General features: G+C 44.7%; 1 protein-coding gene across 1 annotated transcript in view; it reads left to right on the top strand.

The window, feature by feature from the left end:
- Antxr1 (ANTXR cell adhesion molecule 1) overlaps positions 1-18002 on the top strand; it is a 197714-nt gene that overhangs the window by 58714 nt on the left and 120998 nt on the right. Inside the window, exon 9 of the mRNA XM_028778462.1 lies at positions 12516-12576. Within this exon, the coding sequence (XP_028634295.1) occupies positions 12516-12576 (61 nt within the window). The remainder of the gene's footprint in view (positions 1-12515; positions 12577-18002) is intronic.

Genomic DNA, 18002 nt, shown 5'->3' with positions numbered 1-18002 from the left:
GATATCTCAGTACATACACAGCTGTAGACAGTGTGATGTCTCAGTACATACACAGCTTAGACAGTGTGATGTCTCAGTACATATACAGCTTAGACAGTGTGATGTCACAGTACATACACAGCTTAGACAGTGTGATGTCTCAGTACATATACAGCTGTAGACAGTGTGATGTCTGAGTACATACACAGCTTAGACAGTGTGATGTCTCAGTACATACACAGCTTAGACAGTGTGATGTCACAGTACATACACAGCTGTAGACATGTGATGTCACAGTACATACACAGCTGTAGACATGTGATGTCACAATACATTTACACAATGTACACTGATCAAACCAGGGTAACTAGCATCCCAATTGCCATGTCTGTTTTTTGTGTTTAGAATCTTTGAGTTCTTCTAAGCCATGTACATAGGAGTATAGAGACACCAGAGATGCTGACCCAGTCATAGACCCACACCAGGACAGCTTCTGAACAGGGCCAGATTCTTTTCTCTGTTGAAGCCCTCATGAGCCGTGTGCCCAGGAACCTTCGCACAAACAGTCAGCATTTCTATCTGTATGAATCTGTCCTGGGATATTTCAGCATTAATGACTTCCCCATTCTCACTGTGAGCCAAAATGTTTGCAAAACTACCCCCACCCCCAAACTGAAATAATTCCAAGGATGTGTTATATGTTCTAGCAGGACAGCGTCCCCCAAAAGGAAGAAAAATCATTGCAGACTTCAGTCTCCAAACTTTAACTGAATGGTGCCATTCCTACAGCTTTTATCTGGGAATCGCGTCTGTTTTGATCCTCCCAGGACTGGAACCCGTGTTTATGGGGGTTGTTAACTGGTTTGCTCGGACAAAGAGACAAGTGTGGTAGGGCTCATCCTTCTTAAGGCAGACAGAGATAATTATGGCCTAAGAGCTGGCTGGCTGCTTTTAAGAGGTGGGTTCTGTTTTCTCTCCAATATCAGAAACAAAAGCCATCATTCCCCAACCCGAGGCACCCACTGGAGGCACCCACTCCTGCCTATTCCCATCCCCATCTTGTGACTGGTTATCTTCTAATAAAGTAGGGCTGGACTTAATTATCTAAACTAAGATTACCAAGCAGATTCTGATGACTCAAACAGGTCACAGAAGTTTCTGCATTTTTGAGCTTCAAATAAAAGAGCAAGGGTTAATACTGATTCACTGATCAAACGGTCACTGAAAGGCTGGAGAAGTGGCTCACGATTACTTGTTCTGCATTTGTGAGCCCCTGGGTTATGTCTCCAGCATTAACCACCACAAAAAAAAAAAAGAAAAGAAAAAGAAAAAAAGAAAGAAAATAATGATTGGAAGCCTCTTGTAGACACGGAACATTCAGTTGTGAGTGAAGCAGGACATGACCCTGTCCCAATAAAACAGAAAATCTATGGGAGAGACCCATAAAAAGCAAATGATATATGAAGTTAAGTTGTACAAATGGGGGTTTGGGGTTTAGCTCAGTGGTAGAGCAATTGTCTAGCAAGCACAAGGCCCTGGGTTCGGTCCTTAGCTCTGGGGGAAAAAAAAAAGTTGTACAAATGGTATAAAGGAATAGTATATGCCTTCGGTGAATACTGAAGGGGAAGGCAGCGACCCAGGCTCCTTGTAGAAGGTAACCTGGAAGATGAAATGCAGCTGTCCTTGAAGTACAAGCTTGGCACTGCAGAGCGCGTGGTTCTGAGAGAGTGCCTGGTAAAATGAACAGGCATGTAAGGCAGAGCTTAGCAGATGAGAAGGAGAAGCAGGCTGCACTGAAAGCCTTGATGTTTGCTCTAAGACAGCCATGTGCGTAGTCTGGGAATAAAGCAGCCATCCCCAAGGCTTAGGGAAGAAAGCCATGGTGGTTAGCATCTTACCCACAAGCCCCTGGAAGGTGAGTAACTACTCAGAGCCAGTAGTGACAAGGTCTGTGACCGTATGAGGAAGACAAGGCATTGGCTTTGAGCTTCCTGGGCGAGGGAAAGGCTTTACAGCTGCTCTCTGAGGAAACATCTATTATTCTAGGTTTCAGGTCAGATAAGGGTCTGCAGGCAGGTTGGATAAACTGCCATACCTGATGCTCATTATGGTGGGCATGGGAACTAGAGATCAGCAGTGTCAGTAGAAGCCCACCTTTTCCATCTGGGGAAGTAGAAGGAGAGAGTGGACACTGTATGCTAAGGGGACAGTCTTCCTGGGTCCTCTGCTGCACCCCCCCCCCATGCTTAATTTGACTATTTCAACATCTCTCAAGCTTCCCAATGCTTACCTGCCAGAGTTACAGAAACTGTTCATCTGTGGGACAAAGAGGTCAGAAAGAAGCCAGCAGTTGGGGTAAACTTTCTTTAACAAATGTCCCTTTACCCTGTTTAATATTACTCCATTTAAAAAAAAACCCATCACTGCCACACAGTACATATTTTGTTGCCATTTGCTGATGAGCAAGCTGATGCTGAGGTAATATTTCCATTGGTACAGAACTGTAGGAGAGGGGGAGCCCACCATTCTTCCTCTCTGTGTGTCTTTGAGGAAATAAAAATAAAAAATAAAAGCCACTCTGTGAAGTCACTGGGCTGATCATGCCATCAAACCCTCACCAGAACTATTCAACAAATTGGACACTGTGTGGTTGGAAAGGTTTGGTAAATTGACCAGGACCATACATGGCAGCCAGTGAGATTCAGGAGATGATGCTGTGTCTACTCAGGAGAATGATTCCTGAGCTCTGCTGAGTAGTGTAAGCCAGAAACAGCTCCGTTTCAGAGAGGGAGACTCTGAGGACCAAATGCAGGAGATGGCTTTTCACAGTTCACATGGTTACAACAAAGGCAACAGAATCCAGTGCCCCAGTCTTGGAGCACCCTGGCTGGGCGGGGAATTCTTTGCCTTTTACTTGGTCAGAAGTGCTTCACTTCCACAGTTCAGCTGGTGCTCAGTGGCTCACGAGAAGGGGACAATTTGTCAATTAGACTCAGAGTTCATGGTCCTTTGGGCAGACATTCCTCCTAAGCTGTTATTTCTTCCATCTGAGTTTTAGCTTCTGTGGTCAGGCATCGTTGGATACTATGGCTGAAGATGTAAATAAGTTATTACTTCTTTTCCATGTGTTTACAAGTCTCAAAGTAATAAGACCCTCACACCCTGATCATGGCAGAGGGGGTCATTCAGGTAGAAAGGAAAGCCTCACTCACACCTAGGCAGGGCTCACCAACCCTCTGAGGACCCTTGCAGTATTCCCACTTGCTACTTCAGAATGTGGGAATAAATTTTAAAGAAAATGGCCACTCTTTTGTCTTCTCTCATTGTGGTTCATTGGGAATTTCCTTTGACCACCACTAGACTTTCTCACCAACTCTCCAGTGAAACCTCGACACATTGATCAAGGTTCCTGGGTCTTCCTTTGCCTTTTCAAAAGTGCTCTGGGCAGTGGTGTCAGGAAAACCCATGAATGCTAGATCCAGATAACTGAAATGGGTTGGCAGCTTTGATTCTTGACACTTATACCCAACTGTCCTACTTACTGCAGTCGAGGGCAGTGTCTGGAACCAGAAACGGGTTGTGAGAAGGGGAGCCCAGCTACTGGCTCCTCAGAGGCTTCCTCTTCGGTAGATGTTTAAGAGGATGCCTGGCTTCCTATTAGTTGGAGCATGAGTCAGCGTATACAGCCTCTGTGTTTGACCGACAGTAGATAAGTGTTGAGCAAATGCTGGCAGGGTCCTCCTTTTAGGAAATCTGTAGGATCAACAAACCAGGGACAGATCTGCCCCATAAATATATTTAAATTAATTTTTTTCCTGTGCTAATTTCTCCCTTCTGTTCATAGGAAGGCAGAAGAGATGTAACCCCCAAATCTAGCCTGGACCCTAGCAAACTAAGACAAAAGGCAGTATCTGCCTTCCTGGCTTGACTCTTACCCACTCTTGCAAGCCCCCAAATCGGAACTGCTAAAGGTTTCTCTCAGTCAGAGGCCACTGCACAGCCCCGCTTTACAGAGCTAAAACCTCTCTCCAGCACTCAAGTATCTCAGCAGCAGTAGCTCTTTCCTTAAGCCACTTCATTTCTCTTCTTCAGAACCGCTTCCCTTCTGGGGCCCCATCCAGCTCCTACTACCTCTTGCAGTGTGAGCTCTCCCCTCCCAGAACTCCAGTGGCAGTTCTGGGAACCCCTCTTGCATGTCTTCCTTACCATAGCCAAATCTCTCCTTCCACAGATACTAAGTTGTGCAACTCAGAGGCTGCCTATCTGTCCTGTCTCTGGCACTGTGTCTTACATATTTATCCATTACAAAGCTGCCCAGTTGACTGTGCAGAGTACTCTTGGTCCTTCCCCTACCCTGTCTTCCAGTATTGCAGCTATATGAGACAAGAGATGGCATTCTCAGCTCTGTTCATACTGGCAGGCTGGAGTATGAAATAAAAATAGAATCAAACTGTAGTCGCTGGAGTAGAGCAGAGAGTCTTCTCTAAAAGAAATCACTTGCCTCCGCAATTTAATTACGCCAGGGTTTGCAGACTTCGGGGCCAGGCATTTCTCCTGCTATTGTTCTCATTCTGCTTTTGAAAGCCTCAAGTCGTACAGATTTCCACAGCTGTGGAGGCTGCAGGAGCCACCTCAGCAAGTCACGGCTCCCGCCCTGGCCTCTACAGCTCTCTCCTCTCTCTAGGAAACAGCAGCTGCGATTTCATAGAATAGTGGTTTCTGAGAAGTAAGCTTGGTGTACTAGTGGGGTGCTCCAGTGGGGAAGGGGACAGTTGCACAGGTTTTGCCTGTTGAGCATGCTGGGATCCAGCGGTCACAGCTATCTGAGGTTTCCTCCTAAAAACATGGTGGGAGCATGGTTTATTGGGAAAGCAAAGTGTTTCAGACTCCTGTTGGGCATGCAAGTTACAAAGAATAACATACTTACACAGGCGGGAGATACAGCCCCAAACTTTCACATGTTGTAAGCTTATACTTTCTTTCTTTCTTTGGTAGATTGTATCAGAGCACATAAAATCACTGAGCCTCAGGAAGATACATATAAAATACTCAGCATTTAGTTTAAAGTCTGACATGGACCGTGGCCCTTTTCTGCTGTTGGCAGATGTGTGGCCATTGATTTAAAGAATGCAGTAGAACTTAATTAGGAACGGTGTCTGGTCTTGTTAATATTTAACTAATAAATTACAGATTAAATCATCAGAGCTCATAGGATGCTCTAGAAAGCATTAACGAGCCAGTTGCATGGCCCAGATTATTTGGCCTTGTATTCGGAAGGCCCGGGAATTATACAGATAATGAACAGAGAGCCCCTGAGTAGGTGGCTGGATCAAGGGCACACAGAAAGTGTTCCTTGACTCTTTTTTTTTTTTCAGTAAATGTTTAGTGCCTACTATGTGCCAGGTTAGTCTTTGAGAATACAAAAGAGGATGAGAACAGATCCAGTCTTTACCCATGAAATGTTTATAACCTGAAAGCAACAGCCTATCAAAAACAAGTGTGCTTATCTAGTGTACCCGTGACAGATAGCAGCTGATCTGAGTTGTGGGTAGGCACAGATGTCTTCCCAGCTCTGGTAACCTGGACTTGGTGGCAGGGGTTAGTCTGCATCTAGAGAGCCACAGGGAAGACAAAGTGAAAGAAAACTGACAAGTTTCTGTATTAGAGAAAGATTCAGACAGCCGATGGGCAGTCATCCTCTGTGAACGCACCCGCTTCAAGCCCCGGATGGCTCAAAATCAGATTGTTCCCTTATAACAAATAAGATGGCAAGGAACATGCTCTGGAGAGCTTCCTGGGAGTGTGTGAACACAGAAGGCCTCTGTGCTGTGATGGATGGAAGGGGCTGGCCTGTTATCAGTACAAAGCACTTCCACAGAAGTAAGTATGGGTTGACGGTTTATTGGCAAAAGGTCAATTTAAAAAGAACGAAAACAATTTTACTACAACTAGGAAGGGTTAACCACTGCAAATAGTAAGTTTTGTTTTAAAAGATTCTTAAGAAGTCTCTACATAAACTGAGAAGTTTACAATAAATGGTATTAGATTTTTAGAATTAAAAACCCTTCGTGTATAGCCTGGCAGATCCCCAGTGGGTTCCAGCGCAGATGTAGGAAATCAACTCTTGGAACTGGTGAAGCTTTTATCACCCATTGTTTCCCCTGCTCCCTCAGTAATCCAAGGTTCTCGAGAGTGACCACCCCCAGAACAATGCACTGCCCTTGTTGTGTTTAACTGGATTTTAAAATTTTATTTTCTGTGTTTGACTATTTTGCCTACAGGTATGTACGTACACCACATGCATGCAGTGCCTGCAGAGACCACAAGAGGGCATAGGCTTCTCCTGGAACTGGAGTTACAGAGTTGTGTGCTGCCATGTGGGTGCTGGGAACCGAACCCAGGTCCTCCAGAAGGGCAGCCAGTGCTCTTCACTGCTGAGCCATCTCTCCAGCCCCACGGTGCATCTGTTTAGGCTTTCATGGATTCACCTATTTTTTTATTTGAAATTTGTCCACACATTGGCAGGAAAATTGTACTAATTTTGGTTAAGAAAATGCTAAATGTGAGGTCAGTGGCAGGTGATGGGCCAGAAGGATGTGTGCTGGGACACCACCACCACCATAGGGACTGCAGCACTGGCAGAAGCTGAACTAGTGTTGAATGAGTTCCTCCCCCGGCATCCATTGCCAGTATCACCAAGGCACATTTCTTGATGGTGTATTTCCATGAAGCACAGTTGCTACCTGGTTGGCCAGGGAATTAATTGACTGTGGGTTTTAACATCTGTCTGTTTCTGTCTTCAAGACAAAACCTTCTAGTTTTCCTTGATCTCATTCTCCCTTTTCTTCTGTTAAATTATCAGAAGGCAGCTGTAGAGAGATAGAAGGCGGAAGAGACACTTGGTCTAACCTTAGGGGACCCTGTTTATTCACAGCGAGAGGGCAAATTGTCACCCTTTGTGTGTGACAGACAAATACCTACAGGTAAAGATGGGCTGCAGGCCCAGGTGGAGGTGGGACCAACTTTGTAATCCACAAGGGGATCTGGGAAGTGTAGTCTTTCAGGGGGAGATGGTCAGTTTCCAATCCAACATAAATTTTACCACCCGAGTCTAATTGATTTTACAAACTTAATATCTTTGTGTCTGTTATTTCATTTAGCTCCATACAGCCCTCCACAGTCAATGATCTCTGTACAGTGTTATATGACAGAGAAAGCGGAGACTCTGAGGTTTACTAATCTGCCCAGGCTCACAGGGCCTGGAAGAGGTGGGGCTTAGAATTCAGCAAGAAGCCATGCAGAATTCACATCTACCTTCGTGTCCCAAGCCCAGGCTCTTAACATAGCTCTACTGGTTGAGGCTGCCTAAGGCCAAGCATCATGCTATGCTCTGCCTGCCTGACTAGACTCATCCTCTCAGCCATGAGAGATTATGCAGCTTTCCCAGAGCCACACTGGTGGCCACATTAACCCCAGCAGTTTCTACAGTCCTCACTATTGATACGTCTTATAAAACTGGGTATGATAGGCAGGAGGGGGTGCTTTAGTGGGCCCATACTGAGTGAGGCATCATCAACCATATGACAGGCCTCATATTAAAGAGGATTTATTTGTGACCTGGGAAGGGGGCCTGGAGAAGGGAGTAGAGATAGAGAAAACAGACAGAAGACAGAAAGAGAAAGGAGAGAGAAAGAGGGCAAAAGGCCAACTGGGAACACATGGGGAGAGAGGAAGAAGATAGGGGGCAGAGAGGGAGGGAGGGGAGAGAGAGAGAGAGAGAGAGAGAGAGAGAGAGAGAGAGAGAGAGAGACCAGAACAGTCCTTATATGCCCAGCCCAGCCCAGCTCCTGGCTCCTACCTGGCCATTGCTAGGTAACTGTTGGTTGGAGCCTAGTGGAAATGCTAACAACTATTAGTCATCATTTTAAACCGCTTTCCAAAATTGGGATTCAAACGTTCAAGAATCATCAAGGACCATGGGCCAAAACCCAACTCCTCACTTAAGATTATCTAAAGCACACGGTAATGTGGGCCTCATCCCTACTCTAGAGCAGTGGGCCCTTGCCTCACCTCTGACATCACCCCAGACCTGTGTGAATCTCTTCCTTTCCATCCAGAGTTTCAACTCCAGTGACTTACCAATGTACATGTAAACGACAGAGCAATGAAACCACCAAACTGCACTGCTCCATGGGGGAGGAAAGGCTGATTGTAAATATGATAGGTACATGGCTGAGTCTCCAGTGGTAGAGAGGGAGTAGCCAGAAGTATCTAGAGAAGCCTATAGCCACCATGGTTACCTCTTGGGAACAGAGAGAGGAGCAGACTGGGGAATGCCAGGGGTATCTTTCAGGAGCAGAGAGAAAAGGGAAGCAGGGAAAACCTTGTGAAAAGTTATAAAGAAATGGTTGGGAAGCCTACAAACTGGAACTGCTTGGGAGCTAGCACCGTGGAGGAGAAGGGGAGCCTTTAGTATGCAAAATAGGTCGGGAGGCAGCCATCTTGCTCTTTTGCATTTTGCACTTCTTCCCAGGATCTATTCTTTTGGTCAAAATATGAAGTATTGGTACGGTTTGAGGGTGTTTTTTGTTTTTTTGGTGTGGGGGGGGGAACTCTTGGTGTGTGTGTGTATGTGTGTACACAGTGGACAGCAAATTGGATAACAGTTATATCTATCCTATTCCTTCCTCCCAATAGAAATAAAGCAAATCTTTACAAAAATAAACAAACAAACAAACAAACAAACAAAAAACAGGTCCATGTTCCTAGGAACTCAGATGCCCCATTCATCCAGGTATGAAGGGATAAAGAAAGAGATAAAGTTTCCTGGTTTCCCAGAAATGCCTCATGTGACCTTTTATCTATCCGCCAACAATCCTTGTGTGTTCAGCCTGAGCTGAGCTCAAACTGTCATAGTTAGCGGCACTGCTGCTTTGGAGGAGTTTGGACCTAACAATATATAATATACATCTCTCCTCCATAGCTACTGTGCAGGGGAGGGTCCCACTAGCTCCTGCCTTGAGACTCTCAGTCTCTAAACTGATCTGCTCTTGGCTGCCATTCAGGCAGACTGATGACAATATAGTCTGGGCTGCTGATAACCAAGGGGTCACCCCCCAACACAAGACCACCCATACCATTAAGACTTCCCTACCTTTTGAAACCAGACATTTCAATCTAGCAGGAGCTACGGTCCCAGACAAATCCTGCCTATACCCCCACTGATGAATTTTACTCTACAGGAAGCTATGGTTTCTTCCAGATGTTTTACATTAAGGTTGGGAAAGCTGTGTTTTTACTTGACTGAATCACAGCACTTGGCTGACATTTTTTGGCCTTTTATATGCTCTTCACAGTTGTCAGCTAATTGCAGATACTTCAAGAAAATAATATAGGATGTGTTTATTACGACAGACCCTGTTAGTGTGTCTGTAGTCAAAACATCACCGAAATTTCTTTTACCAAATCCTAGCTACATGTTAGGATTGGTTCAGAAATGTCAATAGAAACTTAGGAACTTACGTGAGCAGACGTGTCATGTACTTACTTGTTTGGGGAAATGGAAAGAGGACAGACCCAATAGCTCAGCTTAATTCTCGTGCTGTTTTGAAATCTTCAGTTGTGGATGATTAAGTGATCATGGAGACTTTCTGGAGGAAATCTGAGGAATTTTTCCAAAACATCAAAACACAGCTCTGTGTCGTCCGGATGCTGCTGTCTACTGAGGCATCCCTCTGAATTAGTTCCATCTCTTTAAATGTGGTCTGCTTGGAGACCTGTCCCTAAGAACGAGTAAAGTAACCCAAGAGGCCGGAGAGCCAACAAGAAGTATATGGTGGGAGTGAGAGGGTAGTCATCCTCCCTCTGGAGGTAGCGCCACCTGAGGAAGACAGTGTCTCATCCTAGGATGCTACTAAAGGCCTAAGTAGATGGACCACAGGATGAGGAAGCATGGAGAAGCCACATGCCTCTTTCTTAAATGGCTCCTCGGGGTTGTCCCTGCTGTCAAGTCAGACTGATGACACAGGGGATTAGGAGCTCAGGAACAGTAATGTGGAGACTTCTGATGCCAATAAAGATGCACAAGAGAGAGAGATGACATCCAGAACATTCCATGGTCACTGACATTGGGACAGGGGTTAGCAGGAATGAGACACTGAGGCCACAACTGTGTGGGATGAGGATGGTATCAGATTAAACTAAAGCTAGGGGGACCATCACCCAAGTGCAGAATCAAGATGATGCTAAGAACAAGTAGGGTCATGGGAAGACAGATTACAAAAATTCCATAAAGCTGTATTATAAGAAGGACTAAGAAAGAAATGAAAGAATGGAAGAATGGAAGAAAGAAAGAAAGAAAGAAAGAAAGAAAGAAAGAAAGAAAGAAAGAAAGAAAGAAAGAAAGGAAGGAAGGAAGGAAGGAAGGAAGGAAGCAAGCATTTTTAAACTAAGGGTTTGGGAAATGGCTCAGTTGGAAAAGTGCTTGCCTTCCAAGTCTGAAGACCTGAGTTCTAGCCTGAGAACACAAGTTTTTCTGTTTTTTTGTTTAAAAGGGTAGGTAATCTCAGCCCTAAGAAGACAAAGACTAGGAGAATGCTGGGGGCTAGTCAGCCAGTCTGGATGAGAAACTCAAAAAACAAGGTAGATATAACAGTAATATCCAGTGTGGTCCTTTGTTCTTCGCAACACACACACACACACACACACACACACACACACACACACACGCATGCACGCACACAAAGAGAAGGAATGAATGATTGAAAATAAAATGGACAAAGAAAGAAATGTTGCTTTTCTTTGGTGTTTCCTAACGCCATGCTCATGCCTACTGACATGCCTGAGAAGCTTTGACTGTCTCATCTGCTCTCCAGATAAAGATTTTCTTATGCTTGTTTGTTCATTTCCTTTTATGCTGCTGCTCTCTGAGGATGCCTAGATTTCTCCCTGGAATGGGTAAATATTGTCTCTTCTGAGAAACTGGTATGTTTTCATTCCACGGATTAAGATGTTCTCGAGTAGTCTTCTGCACTTACTGCTGGGAGGCAGGGAGCCAACGCCACTGCTCACAAGAGAGGAACCCCTCCCCACATCCCTGCTCACTCCTCTGCAGAGTCCATTCCCTGAATTGTAATTTATGGACTTTTGCATTTAATCATATATTGTGGTAGGTGGATTGTGTAAGTGTGAGCTGGAGCAAGCAGTTTGCCCACATAAGCATCCATACAGATAAATGCACATTCCCAGGTCTAAAAGACACGGAACAAGCAGTTTGCCCACATAAGCATCCATACAGATAAATTCCCAGGTCTAAAAGACACATCCCTCCTTCACAAACAGGATTTTATTAATTACATCACTTTAACAAATACCCTTTCATTCATTCAGAAATGGTACCTTTCAACTCTCTGAGCCATCTCTAATTTCATAGAGAATGAATCCTAACCATATTTGTTTAGCAGATTAATTCAGCAACCCTATTTGTTTAAAATTCTTAGTTGAAATGTTAGAGTCAGTACTGAACAGGGGATAGAGAGAGAAGCTTACATGTCCCTGATGGAGCCTTCATAGTCCTGAGCTCTCTTCCTCCTCCTCCTCCTCCTCCTCCTCCTCCTCCTCCTCCTCCTCCAGTCTGCATGACTCAGTGGAAGGATGCATTCCCATCTGAAGGAGGACAGGGTCCTCCTGAAGAGTAAGACAAGCATAAAACCTGCCGAGATCACCAAGTCAACTTCCCAGACCTTTTCTATGAAAGGAACTCTGAGCAGTGTGACCACCATGCCTGTGAGGAGGGGTCCATCCCACTGTCTCTCTGGCCATACCTGTGCCTCCTCCTCGTCTCTGCTGTTCCCCTTTTTGTGCCCCCATGTCCACTATGTTCCCTGCTTTCCCCAACTGTACCCCAGCTGACCCCACTGCTCTCCATGTAAGTCCCATTTGCAGCTGCCCTTTTAGGGGACCCTCAGCATAGTTTCCCCATACTGTCTTCCCATAAGCTCTCCGGTTTGTCCCCTGCCATTTGCCCCTTTAGCTTCGCTCCTGCCTAGCACAGGCCGTTGTTCATCATGTCACGTGAAAGTCACAGTTTGTTGTAAGGAACTGTCCTCCAAGACAAACTGCCGCCACCATCTGTCACAAGATCAACTCTGCCTTTGAGAATTCATCATGGTGGGCCCTATGGATTGTTGACATGTTCACATCTCCCCTAAGGGAGAAACTTTAGTGATAACATTTGTAATGCCATACTGAATCTCTTGGTTCAAAACAGGACTCCTGTATTATAGGTTCAATAAAAACCTACAATAAATACTGAAAGATCAGATGAATGGATGTGTCTCACAGCCATGTGGACACTCAGTACATCTGGCACAGCCTGGCTCACTAATTTGTGGCACTGACCGTGGTGTGTTACTCACCATTTCCCCTGCACTCTGATGTCCTTCAGCTCCTGTTTCTCATACCTGAGAGCACTGTCTTTAATTTTCTCTTCCAGAAAACAAACTGGTTATTGACTGTTTTATTTCCTCTCTACCCAGATTTTAAAGAAATCCTGCATCGAAATTCTAGCAGCTGAACCATCCACCATCTGCGCAGGAGGTAAGTTGAAATTGAGTGCTAATCTCTTTCATTCAGTTGATGGTATTTTGAGTTCAAATCTACATTTGTTTCATGGGGAAGAGAGTTAAAGGGGGACAAGAGGCAGGTTGTTGGGGAAAAAAATCAGACACTGTTAATTAAATCTGCTGTGGGGAAAGGAAGAGAAAGGAGAACATGTCAGTTGCTGAAAAGCCTGAACTTGATTCTTAAACCCCCCCTCTCATGGAATATGAGTGCAGGGCAAGCCTAGAAATCCTGGATTCCCATTCAGTGCAAGGCTGACCACCACACCACCCTGCCTGTGAGTAGAGCCCTACAGACAGCCTACAGATTACATGGAGGTTCATGGTGAGCCCTCGGCCTCCCCTGAAATGCTGTTCTTTAGTATTCTGTGTATATATACTTGTCTTAATTGTTCAATCTATCAGGCCTTACAAAGTAATGATATAGAATTTCAGGCCCATTACAATTTATCTTCAATGGAAAAAGTCTCTAGAGAGCAGCCTTTTAATGCTCTTTATATATATGTATATATAAAATGCATATGAGTGCTCTGTCTGCATATAGAGCTGGCATGCCAGAAGAGGGCATCAGATCCCATTACAGATGGTTGTGAGCCACCATGTGGTTGCTAGGAATTGAACTCAGGATCTCTAGAGAAGCAGCCAGTACTCTTAACCACCGAGCCATCTGTGCAGCCCCAAGAGCAGCCTTGTCTTTGAGTCACAATATCATCTCTGAGTGATGGAAACCTAGGTTTCACCCTGCTCTGAACTATAAGGCTTCGAGCACGAGCTTCTCTCATACATAGGCTTCTCCCCAGCCTTGTTTCACTCATTTAATAATCTTTTTAACCGGCTGAGGGCCTGGCATATTGCTGGGTGATGGAGACACAAGGATGGACTCGGTGGTCCCTGTCCCTCTGGGCCTTTTGCCATTCACTGTTCTGAGTCCCCTGTTGATGTGCTGTTGCTAGTCTCTGAACATCAAATGCTGGTCATTATCAACAGGAAATTTGTCACCCCACCCTGATGAGACAGTAGACCCAGCAGGAAGAGCTTGCTTATTTTACTGCTGTAATTGGGGGAGTTCTTGTTGATTTCTTTCTCAATTATTGATTGCATTTTAGAGAAATTGAAAATAGCCAAGGAGGTAGACACTAAGTCTATGGCAACATCACATAAAATACATACATACATCATACATACATACATACATACATACATATATACATGCATGTTAGCAAGACTCAATGCCTAACTCCATACTTACATGAATGCATGTGTGCACACATGAATGCACACACACACAAGTATACATACACATGTCTGTAAAGTTGTTAGCAAAATACGTGGTGACTATTCAGAAATATGTCTTAATTTTCCAAAGAAAAGCAATTTTTAAAAATCCCCTTCACATGTTCAAATAAATTGTTTGTAAACACAGATGTCAGAGATATGGGTTCACCACAGAGGTCGCTGCAGGAGAATGTTTTCCAGAAAAGCCTGGTATGGTGATGTGAATGTATAACCCCATCACTTGGGAGGCTGAGGCAGGAGGATGGAGAGTTCAAGGCCAGCCTGAGCTATACAGTGTACCTTGTAAGGGTGAAGCAGGTGGGCAGGAGAGACACTCAGGAATTAAGAGCACTTGCAAAGGACCCAGGTACCCAGCATCTACATGGTGATTCATAATCATCTGAAACTCTGAGGACATAAAGCATGCACATGGTGCACACACATACATACAGACAAAACACGTGCATGTAAAATGAGTAAATCAAAAAACACAGGGGAGGGAAACTTGACAAAAGATATGATCACAAAGCCATTCCAGGGCCTTGTAATGAGTCTGCACATGGTGGCGCCTAAACTGGATTAGACCTTATTAACTTCAAGGTCTGCGACCCCTGAGCTCCTAGGCAGAGAGTGGATTATTCAGAGTACTTGAACTTTGTGTATTGTGTGAATACAAAATGGTTTTTTATAATTCTGAACTTCAAAGTAATTAAAAGACAAGAGAGTCCCTTGATTGTGCAATTATCTCATGCAGGAAGAAACCCAGGCTTTGGCTTTGTGATCTTGGACGTGTAGTAAACTTGTGAGACATCAGAAAGCCTGCAGGGGATGGGCAGTTTCTAATTCTCAAGAATCCTTAATTTCTTCCCCTAAACACCAGGTCCCACTGCCTAGCAGAGTGCCCGACACTGAATAGGCCGTCAACAAAAGTCGATGCGTGTCTTCATTTATGTGTTCCTTCATAGCACAACGCCATAGACTCTCCTCTGTTTGCACCTTTTTAACTCCTTCTGTGCAACTGTACATGGTTCTTATCCTTTTTAACTGTTTAGTTAGAATGAAACACAATTAAAAAGCAGTAGCCATTTAGACAACAGAAAAAAGCCTTCCTTGATAATTCTAGATTCAATTAATTACTCAAAGTCTCCCTTACATGCCATTAAGGTGTTCAAGATGATTTTTAAAATTGTGTATATAAACTTCATGCATATGGCATAGAAGTACTGAGCCCACGAGGTCTGCCAGATCCTGTGGATAGGCTGTTTAGTTTGGGGTACTAGGCAGTGGATATGGAGGGGGATAACGTTCTTCCAGGACTACTATGAAGAGTAGAACTTTGGCTCAAATAGCCAGCTTCACATAAAGCAGGGTTAGGGAAAACCACTAGACACAGTACCTGTGTAGTAGAGTCTTTACAGATTGCCTCCAGGCTCAGAGGCTGCAAGCTGGCGGCCTGCAGGCTTTGAGAGACTCACACATGTGTTCTTTTCTGTTCACACTGCAGTTTTTAAAAATACAGTTGTTAGCATACTAAGACACCAATGCTCTTAAAGATTCCAACTTCCATACTGTCTTGGAAAGCCAGGTCTAGTGACAATGGAGCTATGTCTGCCCCATGGATAACCATTGTTGGGAGAGAGCAGCTTCCTTAAGAAATGCATGAATTCTTTCCATTCAACAGCCCCTTTCCGTTCCATGCCGTCAGCCCCAACTCAGACCAATATGTGGGGCCACTCACCGTGCTGCTTTGTCTTGATCCAGTCCCTATTCCAAAGCACACAGCGGTTACCTACTGAGTGGCAGCCTTGACACCTTTCCTCAAACAACTTTGCTCCCTCTCAACATGGATGCCTTTAAAAGTTCTTATTAAACATTCTTGCATGTCAGGCTCTGTGGAATTAGGAAAGGCTATCCATCGAAAGGCTGGCTCCACCTAACTGAGCTCCTGCCTAGCACACCCTATGCTGAGCTCAGTAGGCCTTGGGCTCAGAGTTCACCACAGACTCCCATGAGCAACGACTACAGGAGAGAACTGATTGGAATCGGGGCTGGTCTCACTTGGAGTCCTTACCAGCACTTCCAGAAAGGATATCACACTCAGCCTCTCACAGGGTCACTTCAGAGGCAGTTGTAGCATCCCACTGTCCCCCACAGCTTCTCACGAGGCAGGGGAGGTTACTCCAAAGCAAAGTATTTACACCTTCACATTTGCTATTGGAATTGAGAGGCATGAAATAGACTCGACTCAGGCAAAGTCAGATGAAGGCTTCATTTCTTGACCTTCTCAGTGTTTCGCAGAGCACTCCTGCCTGACACTAGACTCTCTTCTGAGTGAATGTTTCATGATCTTCTAGACACACACACACACACACACACACACACATCCCCTTCCAATCAATATTTCTGATTGGAAGAAGAACTCTCATACACTGTCAACGAGAATGCAAAGTGGGAAGGCACAGTGGAAAACAATTTTTAAAAGGTTTTTTATTCAATGTACATGAGTATTGCATGTATACCTATATGCCATGTATACCTATATGCCATGTATACCTATATGCCAGAAGAGGGCATCAGATCCCATTACAGATGGTTGCAGGCCACCATGTGGTTGCTGGGAACTGAACTCAGGTCCTCTGGAAGAACAGCTAGTGCTTTTAACTGATGAACCATCTCTTCAGCCCTGAAAACAACTTCTTACAATAATTAAACATATGCAGATTGAATGGGTCAGCCTTGCCAGCCCTAGACATTTGCCCAAGATAAAAAGGAAAATGAAATCTATGACCAGACAAATGAACAGACAGTTGCTCATACTAGCTGTTGTTAATAGACTCAAAGCTATAAACCACTCATATATTCATAAGCAAGTGAATGTACAGAAACAATTTGATTTTTCTGTATGTTGGAATAATACTGAGCCCTGAAACAAACTCTGTGTAAACCTCAAAGTAATCACAGGTGAGTCTTAATTACACTAACAAAGAAGCCGAACATAATATAGAACACTGATATAGAAGTCATTTTATAGGGGTTTCAGCCCCACTCTAGCCCATGTAGTGCTCAAATAAAAGACACAGAGACACTGTATTCTATTGAGTAGCTGTGGGTCTATGCTGGTTCTGAGCTATTTTAACCTACATCCCAGCAGTATTATTTGCCAACTGAGTCTCGCTCTGCTTGCTCTGCTCCACGTGTGTTCTCAGAGCGATTTTCTCTTGGCCACATGCTCATGGTCCATCCTCATGGTCCATCCTGCTTCATGACGACCTCCCTCTACCTCTATCTTTTACCTTCCCTTCGTGGTCCCTACCTGAGACCCCCTGCTCCATCTCAAGTTCTGCCTGAAACAGGTGATACTTCGAAAATCCGCAGCACGGACTGGCTATCTAATTGGCAGGGTGGCTCTGCTTAGCTCTCGTCGCCATGTTCCACACTAGAAGCAGCCAGAAGCCATGTGCACCACAGCTAGAAGTGGCCAGAGGCCAAGCATGCCACAACTAGACCTACGAGACGCCAGCGTGAGGGATGGCTCTGCCGATCCACCACGCTGCATCCACAAAGCTAGGCTGAACCCCAGACAATATCCACCACCCTTGCGGTACCCAGTAGAATGAAGGCTATTAATGCTTAAAGATTGTCCAATGGATTTATATATTTGGAAATGCTCAATTAACAAGATGCCAACACAATTAAAATTGATAGCCAATATCTAACCTTTTGATAAGTAGCTACCCAGGACTGCTCTCGAACCATCCACCTTCCTCCATGGTTGCTAGCCTCCTTCCTTTCACTGTCCCTTCCTCCCTTTCCTTCCTCCCAATTCCTCACTCCGCCTACCTTTCATACTGCCCAATCACCGAGCTCCACTGCATATACAATGTAGCAGCTGCAGGAAATTATCTTGCTATATCCTCCTTCCTCTCTCTCCTGCCCAATCACTGGCTTTAGTCTTTTACTACCCAGAGATTACTGTGGAGTATTCTTTACAACACATTGGTCAATACAATGCCCATGTCCACATTGCAACCTGATCTTAGAGAACAGAACTCAGCATCTGAATACAACACAGAACTCTAAATACACAGTGCACAAGACCAACCCCAACAAAAGGATGCTTCCTTGGAA

This window comes from Grammomys surdaster, unplaced genomic scaffold (assembly GCF_004785775.1).
Source record: "Grammomys surdaster isolate TR1022 unplaced genomic scaffold, NIH_TR_1.0 336, whole genome shotgun sequence".
In the NCBI taxonomy this organism is placed as follows: Eukaryota; Metazoa; Chordata; class Mammalia; order Rodentia; family Muridae; genus Grammomys; species Grammomys surdaster.
Note: the sequence above shows the minus strand (reverse complement) of the source record. Positions and strands in the feature narration are given on the sequence as shown.